This window comes from Camellia sinensis, chromosome 2 (genome assembly GCF_055761805.1).
Source record: "Camellia sinensis isolate YWXY chromosome 2, ASM5576180v1, whole genome shotgun sequence".
Classification (NCBI taxonomy): Eukaryota; Viridiplantae; Streptophyta; class Magnoliopsida; order Ericales; family Theaceae; genus Camellia; species Camellia sinensis.
This window is the reverse complement of record NC_138962.1, coordinates 175,643,109-175,653,203: the sequence shown is the minus strand read 5'-3', so window position 1 is coordinate 175,653,203 and position 10,095 is coordinate 175,643,109. Positions and strand designations below refer to the sequence as shown.

General features: G+C 31.4%; 1 protein-coding gene across 9 annotated transcripts; it reads right to left on the bottom strand.

Annotated features, from left to right (window-relative positions):
• Nucleotides 1-28: 28 nt before the first annotated feature.
• Nucleotides 29-5,482, bottom strand: ASG1 (nuclear factor 1 A-type protein (DUF1005)). 9 transcript variants are annotated; one of them, XM_028206164.2, is made up of 5 exons: nt 4,620-5,165; nt 3,563-3,718; nt 3,377-3,455; nt 1,382-2,113; nt 29-882 (listed from the first exon to the last, which is right to left on the bottom strand). In XM_028206164.2, the coding sequence occupies exons 4-5, from the start codon at nt 1,987-1,989 to the stop codon at nt 195-197; spliced, it is 1,296 nt and encodes a 431-aa protein (XP_028061965.2). In that variant the 5' UTR covers nt 1,990-2,113; nt 3,377-3,455; nt 3,563-3,718; nt 4,620-5,165; the 3' UTR covers nt 29-194. The 9 variants fall into 9 exon arrangements, with proteins under 9 accessions (XP_028061965.2, XP_028061968.2, XP_082772319.1 ...); XM_028206167.2 differs by having other exon boundaries at nt 1,382-2,048; XM_082916193.1 differs by having other exon boundaries at nt 3,377-3,440.
• Nucleotides 5,483-10,095: the final 4,613 nt, after the last annotated feature.

Below are 10,095 nucleotides of genomic sequence, written 5' to 3'. Positions count from 1 at the left end.
ATGTAATCAAGCCAATACCAACCATGAGTTGAGAGTTTTAACTAATTTTCAATGAGAAATGTAGACAAAGTAGATCATATACACTGTCAAATGTTACATTTTACACCAATCAGAAGAAAAAAATTACAGGTTTCCTCAGTTCATGGGAGTTAAATCACCACCAGATTTATATAATATTGTGTATATATAATATCTCACCAAGAATGGCGGTTCACTCTCCTGATCTTCCTACGGAAAGGCCTGCACGCTTCAATGCTTAGATTAACAGCAGCGGCAAGAGCCATGAAGATGGCAGCGTCCTCCACGCACGTCACATGCCGCATTGCCAATTGCACCAATGGCTTGCTGCTCTTCCCTTCCCCTTGCACTCTACAGCTCATCACAAACCCCCCAACAACCGGACTAAGTGCTGCAAAGTCTCCGCTGCTTTGTGGGCTTGGTACAGGCGTTGCTGTCGCTGCTACTGCTCGAACTTGTCTATCAGTATCTATGAAAAACTCGCCACCCTTTTCGGCGTTGAGGAAAATCTCGGACATAAGAAGCCCACCCCCCTCCTGGACTTCAGAGAGAAGGTGAAATCGGCAGCAAATTGAGTCTCTGATGCCACGCTCACGCCACGCTTCTAGCTTCCCCCATGGCTGCCAGCTCTCCGGCCTGCAAGCATCAGGGCGAACAATCAACCAAGCTCCGGGGTTGGACCTGGCAACCCAATCGCAACCCGTTGATGGCACGAAGGGAGTTGTTATGAAAGCTGCAGCAACGGCTGAGCCAGAGAGGTCATGTATCTTCACCTTCCATCCCTTCCTCTCCCTTCTCCCGGTCTCTTGGTCAGAACTATCAACAGAACTTGACCAAGTGTTCAATGGGTCTACCTGGGATACCCTGTAAAATTTATTATAACAAACAAAAATTACATGGACAAGCCAATGACTAAGAAATTAGCAGTGTAATGTGCTTAAAATCCCCTAGTAACAGAAGAACATTTGCATGGATTATTCGACATGACACAGAAAAGGGTTTTTCATTGCTCTATTAGATTGCCCAGAAGAGATAAAAGGTTGTTATATCTTTTGGTCTACTCTGAGCCACATTTATGTGTATTCTGCCAGAGTCAAATCAATTGGCACTATCACTATGCAACCAGAATACCACATCTTACAATCTGTGTTACCAAAAACTAAAAAAGCACCAGCAAATTAGCCATGGAACAAAATCTAGCACAAGCAGGAAAAGACTAGAGTGGATGAGAAACGTTAAAAATTCTGTGACTTCAGTTTTCAATTTCAATTTCACTGGTAATAAAAAATTAATAGTGGGTTGCAGCATGAAACGAAATTGTAAGAGATGAAGAATAAAAATAAGATTATGTAATTCATATCACCTGTCTCGACTAAACTTGCAACTGAAGATAGGCTGCTTAATAGTGCCTTGAAGCTGAACTATCTGAGGACTCAATTTAGTCTCATCTTCAAATTGGAAAACATATCTCGGATCCGGGTCAAGTTTAACTCGCAAATGAAGCTCTGCTCCAGGCTTCCCACTCTCCTGCTTGCTTTTTCCAATGCCTATCCACCCATTGAATAGAATCACTGGCTTCCCTTCCCCCCATTCGGGACCCACTTCTAACTTAAATGTTCCAATCTGCTGCCTTTTTACACCAACACCACAATGAGACCCCTTCCGCCCTGCAAAAACGACTATCTCCAGACAAGCATGAGAAGCATAAAAACATCCAGGTGCCAACAATGCCTTTAAATCAGATTCTTCAAGATAAAAGCTCGAGACAATGCTCTGATGATCTGGTACAGATTCAGGAGAAGATACTACAGGAACCGATGATGTCTGCACAGGAAAACCTCGGAGACGGATTTCACATGAACATGGAGAAGTTAATGCATGTAATCCAGATTTTGCAGCAGCCAATGCTGTTCCAGGAACTCTCAACCCCAGTGAACCAATCGACAATCTGATAAAAGCCTGAGGATCCATTTGGGTCACAAGTCCTCTCCCATTGATCACAAACTTTTATCCTGAACAGCCCAATAAGCCTATCAAATCAATAGCAACCAACCATCAGGGTTGTTCAAAGCCAAAAGGTTAATGGCAAGAAAATCTGCATCAAAAGAGGATTTCACATCAACAAGCGAAAGTACACTTTTTACCGATATATTCTGATCCTAAAATTGAGTTGTCATCAGTTCATTGAGAAACATTTAGTACCATAACTGTAGAATGTAATACTGCTCCTATGATATACTTTTACACGCATATAACAGCTATATATCTTTACTTCATCAATGGTCCACATCAACATTATTATTTTCATAATTTTGATATTGTTGATTGTTGGTATCAAAAAAGCAAAATGCCAATTGCTATCTTGTTTAGTTTCCATCAAAGGTCAATGTTACAAAAAGTATTGGTATTGTATCCTATCAACATAAAAAGAATATTTTAAAAGCATGAACATTTTCTATACTCCCTATGCCCCAGCAATTTCTTATTGTGAAACTCTGCAATAGTAAAAGCATAGGATGCCAAACATGAGACATGGATTCAAGAAAAGGATCCACTTTACAAATTTGATGCAAAGATTAAGTTTGTATTCAACTCTCATCTCTCCCAACTTTCTTATTTAAATTCTTAATTACATACTATTTATTGTAATATTACATTGATGACAGGATGTCAATATTGAATGTTACACAAGTATAAAATTAATTGCAATACATTTACATATTTTAACGATTATACTATGTATTTGCTAAAATCTGTAATACACAATAAAAGATCAGCAACAAAGTAAGAATTGATGTGGAAGAAAAATTACCTTCAATTATATTAAGAAAACATACACAAGCACACACATAAAGAAGAAGAAGAACAACAACAAGAAGAAGAAGAAACCAATCAAGATTTCGAATGGATAACGCTATTTTATCATTTGCACGAACAGTAGTAAAATAGAAATCAATTCCCTTTAGGGAAGAGGCCTTGGGACTTGTTGAATCCCAAATAATTCAACCAATAACTCCAATCTCAACACATGTACAGATCATTTTCTCAACTGCAACCTAACCTATAAACAAATTAGATCACTTTAGGGTCGTGCATATATCTACACTTGTGCAGGGACAGTGAAGTCCAAGAATGAAGCCAAGGATCTGCCTATCTCATGACCCTCGTAGATGTAACAAAGAGGAGAGAAAAAAACTGACATCTAGGGGGAAATATTAATATTTCTTTACATATGATAAACTATTAACCTCGATTCCCAATCAACAAATGTCAAAGGAAACAACAGATGCCAACCCCTAAGATTAGGAAGGAGTATCACAAAGCTTACCAACCATTTAATAGTACTATGTCTACATACCCTGTGAAGCTCTGCAATTGTTACTTTTACACAGGTCTGATTGTTTGCTTTGGATGAATATCGGCTACACAGCAACAATCTTCATTTGTATCAACATAGGTCATGTGCAAAGGCTAAATACCATGATCAGATAAAGCTAACAGTTCAACATATTAGACCAAATATTGAGGAATAAAATGGGAGAACCTTATGTCAAGCAAGGTTACTCAACATCAACTTCGGTTCTGATTTATAAGTTCGCAAACATCTCAATGACTGACTTGGATCTATGTTTTCCACCTTTTTCCCCTCAGAGAAGATAAGAAAGAAATACTCCTTTATTTCTAGCTCTGCTTTTGGCTCCTAAAAAATTGCAAGAAAATAAAAGAAAATGCTAGAAAATGAGTAAGAAAGACAGTTAAGCATATTCTTTCCCTCCCCTTCTCTCATTCATTGCAAGCATCAAATGGAGACAAAACTATTTGTATTGGACAAAAGAGTAGGTAATTAGGTATTTTGTCTCAACAAACAAAAACAGGGTCAGTAACAAGAAGTGTAACTTTGCTCATGTGTTTTACATTCCAAAATGAGATTGTTTCCAGTTTGGGTAAAATATCTCTCATGGGTGTCACAATTGAACTTAAGGAACAATATGCAACTTGAACTTTTTTCACTGTAAATTACTTTTTGATAGATGTTTGGCACACTATGATTGGGAAGAGAGGTTTGTAACCAAAAAAAACCATTGTCATATCATTCCTTTTCGTAAAAAGTCAAAAAAAAAAAAAAAAAAAAACCAACTAAAATAAAAAATTCTCATACGGGGAATAAATTCCTCAATCACAGTCTTCCCAAAGTAGGTATCTTTGCAACATGAAAAAATAAAATATATATATATATATATTCACATTTTAATTTATCAATTCTGCAACAAACTGAAGTCAATGATCCAAAATTAGGCTTCTCTGTCGATTGGTAACACTTTCTACTTTATGATTTAAATTTCAATTGATCTTAAAACTACAATTTGAAGTCATTAATGGACTTAAAACAGAGAACCCGTGTAAAATGTGAACATCAGTTTTGCCAACTATAAAACCTGTAGTTAAACCACCAACTAACTATGTTATTTATGCACAAACATGGCCAAAAATAAACAGATAAAGCAAACAAAGCCACTAATACACTCAAAAACAACATGAAAAGCACATAAATTAGACATTAAAAGGAAAAAATAAAAATAAAAATAAATAAAAAACCCTACCTTGACTATGAAGCTTTCTCTATCTTCAAATCACCAAAAAAGGCACTTTTGAAGCTGAAACAAACACCAGCCCTTGCAAAAACCCGTGAAATTCTTCATTTTCCAATTCTAAACAACATTTGACATTAAACTCACACACACATACCAACTCCCCATCCAAACACCAATGACAATTCTCTATTACCCTTTCTCTCTAAAACCCTCTCTCTTTCTGTCTCTAGATCTAATAATGATGGCAATGATCGAAGATGGGTCCTAGACTGTAACACAGATCACGAGAAACCCATATCTAAAACTGATGTGTATTCATATAGGGAGAGAAAGAGAGAGAGAGATGAAGTTTGAAGCTGAGAGGACAATGCTTCGCATTATTTGAGAAGAGAAACGAAATAGACGGAGAAAGTGAAGGAATATAAATAAACAAACAGCAACCCAAAAAAGAGAGATATATGTGTGTACGTATATAGAGAGAGAAAACGACGAGGATGGGGGACCCCAAAAATGAGATACTAATTAATTTTGTGAATTAAAAAAAAAGACAACAATAATAAATTAGGGGTCTTGGTAGTGTGTATATATATATTTGTCTGTATGTCTGTATGTATATAGAAAGAGAGAGAGGGGGTTGTGGGAAATTGGATACAGCTGTAAACAACGCTTGTTGACACTGGGGAGGTGAGATGAGGAGAAGAGGAGAGAGTCGTTTTCAAAAACACGCAAATGGGTGAGGGTGACACCATCAATTTCCATAACTGTCAATATATATTGTTACTGTTTGGGTGTATGCCCTTCTGCAAGTGTATATGATATAGGACTGGTTTTCCTCCGTCCCTGATCAGATTGAAGAATATTGTTGAATTTGTGAGGACACATCAAAGGTTTTGTTTTAATAAATTGAATCGTGTAATATATAAAATTTATTTAGTATTATATGTTTGTAAAAGTTTATGTTGATCGGATATCGATAGTTATTTTTTCAGATCAGATTTCTGTTAACCGTTTATTCTTTTACCGTCTATTTTTTTATTCAAAACTGATTTGATCATATAACTATCGATATCCGATCAATGTGATTTTTTACAAACTTATAGTACTCAACGAGTTCTACACATTATACAATTCAAATTATCAAAAAGAAATGAGTCTATATGAACTTAACAGTACCTTCTATTTCAATCCAACTTAACAGTTCCTTCTAATTCAATCACGGATTGAAAGGAAGCTACAGCCTATGATATACATCTGGTATAGTATATAGGTGTCCACAGTGTGATTGAGGTGATTTACGAGCAAAATTATGGGTAATTTTATAAAATTGATTGAAGGTTGATTTTTTTATTTTATTTTATTTTTTGTAAAATGTGTAAAAAATATAAAGAAGTTATGTGACTTAAACTAGGTTAAAAGTCAAATTCGCTTTTAACTGAGTTTCTAAAATCGAATAGCGAATGGATAAATTACGATTTGAGTAATTTTAGATGTTTTGAAAAATATTCTAATCAGTTATCAAACTTTTACATAATATATAATACTTATTTACATAATATTTTTTATATGTATAACTACTAATTCGTAATAAACTTCACATACTACACTCATTTTTATTTTGATATTTTATTATAAATTAATATATATATATATATATATATTAACTATATCGGAACGGAAAGATTTCGAAAGCGAATTATAAATTTTAAAGTTTAAATCACGATTAGTGAATAGAGAGTGTAAATTGATGCGGATCAGTGCGATTTTAACAGATTGGATAATATTTTGCACAATCCTAATTATATGTAGCCTTCATTTGGGAAGTAAGTTGACTTTTTGATTTTTTTAGTCTCGCCTAAAAAGTCTCGTTTAGAATAAACTTTTTAGCCTTTTTTGATTTTTGTAAGAGAAAAAATAAAATGATTATAATTTAGATGTGACATTTTATCTGATTAATTTTTTAATATATTTTATCTTTTAATAACTAAAATAGCCCAAACCTCATATGCCAACCATAATCGCAGTAGAGTAATACTATCATGCATATCTTTTTTTCATTTTTTTTTTTTTTTTTTTGTATGTGAGGCCTCGTTTGGGAACAGGCTAATTAGTAACTTTTTGACTATTTGGTTAAAATATGAGTTAAAAAAAATTAATATGTTTGAGATGACTTTTTGACTTTTTATGAAAAGATATGCAAAAAGTAAAGAGAAAAAAGAATTTTTGACTTTTTGCTATGAGTTGTTGGCTTCTTGATTTTTTTAGTAACTTTTTTGACTAAACCGACCTGTTGCTAAACGAGGCCTGAGTTTCTTAATAAGTTATATTCAAGGTTTTAAAAAGCGGCGGCAACCGTTATGTAACGCCGTTACGCAACAGTTTTGGCGGTTACCACCACCTGTTACGGTCGCTTTTGTAGTGTGATTGAGATTCACAAGTGTGTCGACTGTAACGGCTGCCATAGCGGTCATAACGGTGCCATAACGGCCTGTTACGCACCGTTACGTAACGGTTTCAAACTGTTTCTTTCGAAAAAAACACACACAAAAAAAAGCTAAAAATAGGGGAAAAGAGATAGAGAGAAGAGGGAAGATAAAGAGAGAAAGTGAAGGAACAAGAGATAGAGAGAGAGAAGGGGGAATATGAAGAACATGTTATTGATTTGTTGAATCTGTAAGACCTATGCTATTCTATTCAGCTGTTATCACTAAGCCATTTTGTTTGTGTATGTCTATGTATATATTGTTTGATAATAATAATAATAATAATAAGTGTGGTCATTATCTATTTAGCTTGGTTAAAATATGTATATATATATATATATTTAGGCTCTTATTTATTCTCTTACTTTTGTTATTATTTATCTTATATATAATAGTTAGTGATTGATTTTTTGTATAATATAAAGTTATTAATTATTAAAATAAAATGTAAAAAACTCAGTTTATAATGATTTAAAAATATGAAATATATTGGATCATACTTAAAAATTTATAAAAATTGATCAATATTTATTTTTAACCCAATAAATATGATCATGGAAAAAAAATATGCGTATCGGTAAATTTTTTTCAAATTATGCGAAAAATAAAAAAATTCACGGTTCCGGTTACCGTAACCCTTACACTACGGCCTTTACACCCCGTAACCGTAATTGCGTCACCGTCATTATTACAGCGACCACAACTACTTTTCAAAACCTTTGTTATATTACAATTAAATGAATCACTGTTCACTACTACAAAAACTTTGACAAAAAAAAAGATCTCACTTTTATTGGAAGTGTGATAAAAAAAATTATATTGATATTTTAATCACACTTAATTTGATTGAGTGTGATAATATTTATTTTTTATGTCACTTTTCAATTAAGTGTGATTATATATATATATTTTTAATCACACCTTCTAATTAAAGTGTGATTATATATACACTACTACTTTTTAATCACACTTTTTAAACAAGTGTGATTATATATATATTTTTTTAATCACACATTCTAATTAAAGTGTGATTATTTATATATTTTTTAATCACACCTTCTAATTAAAGTGTGATTATATATGCACTACTACTTTTTAATCACACTTTTTAAACAAGTGTGATTATATATATATTTTTTAATCACACATTCTAATTAAAGTGTGATTATTTACATATTTTTTAATCACACTTTCTAATTCAAGTGTAATTATATATACACTACTACTTTTTAATCACACTTTTTAAATAAGTGTAATTATAAATATATTTTTTAATCACACATTCTAATTAAAGTGTGATTATTTATATATTTTTTAATCACACTTTCTAATTAAAGTGTGATTATATATGCACTACTACTTTTTAATCACACTTTTTAAATAAGTGTGATTATATATATATTTTTTAATTCTAATTAAAGATACACTATTACTTTTTAATCACACTTTTGAAATAAGTGTGATTATTTATATATTTTTTAAGGTAATTAAAATGTGATTATATATACATTACTACTTTTTAATCACACTTCCTAAATAGGTGTGATTGTATAAAATATTTCAAATTGATTTTTATATAAAATATACAATTCCCAAATTTTTAATCACACTTAATCTGATTGAGTGTGATAATATTTATTTTTTATGTCACTTTTTAATTAAGTGCGATTATATATATATATATATATATATAGGGTAAATTACACTGACACCCCCTAAAGTTTATGTTTATTACAGTTCCCCTTCACGTTTTAGAAATTACATCTCTCTCCCTGAGGTTTAAAGTTTCATTACAGATTCCCCCCTTAGCAATTAAGGGTATGTTTGGTATAAGTTTGGGATATGAGTTTTAGAGATAAAAAGTACGAAAAATTGTTTGGTTTGGTTTTTTCAAAAGATGTTTTGGAAAATTATTTTGAGAGAGAGTTTTGAAAAAAGTGATTGATTTGATGTGTATGAGAGAGAGATTTGTTTGGAAAACTTGTAAACCAAACAAGTTTTGGGAAATTTTTTTGGAAAAATTTGTTTGGTTTGATTACTTTTAAAAACTATTTGTAGAGAATTTTTTCAAAATTTTTTGAGAAACACAAACCAAACAAGGCCTTAATTTTTTTTAAATACTAATTTTGCCCTTACTGGGTAAATTACATTGACACCCCTTACATTTTAAAAATTACAATCCCCTCCCTAAGGTTTAAAGTAGCATTACCAATTGCCCCCTCGGTTAGTATTAGTTGGAAAAAAAATTCATTGAAAAAAAATTATTTGAAAAAAAATTATTTGAAAAAAAATTAATTGAAAAAAAATTTGTTAGTAAAATTTTTAAATTTCTGTTGAAAAACCAACATAAACTTATTTTTTGAATTTACGTTTTTTCCTCAAATTTACAAACTGAGACAACTATTTATAAATCAAAAAAATTATCAAATAAATTTTTATGACAATTTTTAAAATTTTTGTAAATATAAATTGAAAACTGAAAACGAAATGGTTACCAAACAGGCTTCAGATGGTAAAAATGTCGTAAAATTAACAAATAATTAAATAAGTTACCAACATAAGAAATGACTTATCAAAAGATTTTTAGGCTATGTATGGTTTGATTTTTAGAAAAAAAAATTAAAAATTAATTTGGTTAAGAAATAAAAAATAAAAATAATTATCATTTTTATATAATTTTTATCTTTCGAGTGGTTAGAATTAATTTTTTACAAATTAAATTGAAACAACCATACGTATATATATAACCTACTCAAAAGTTAAAATTATAATTATTTTTTACCCTTAAATGATAATTATTTTTTAGTTTTTATTTCTTAGCCAAATTAATTTTTAATTTTTCAATTTTTTTTTTCTAAAAATCAAACCATATATGGCCTAAAAATTTTTTGATAAGTCATTTCTTACGTTGGTAACTTATTTAATTATTTGTTAATTTTACAACATTTTTACCATCTAAAGCCTGTTTGCTAAGGTGCCATTTGGTAACACTTACGTTTTCAATT

Coding starts and splice junctions, on each gene's coding strand:
- ASG1 (XM_028206166.2), bottom strand. CDS start 1,989: ATGGATCCTCAGGCTTTTATCAGATTGTCGATTGGTTCACTGGGGTTG. Junction 883..1,381: donor TGCAAGTTTAGTCGAGACAG/GTGATATGAATT, acceptor TAAATTTTACAG/GGTATCCCAGGTAGACCCAT.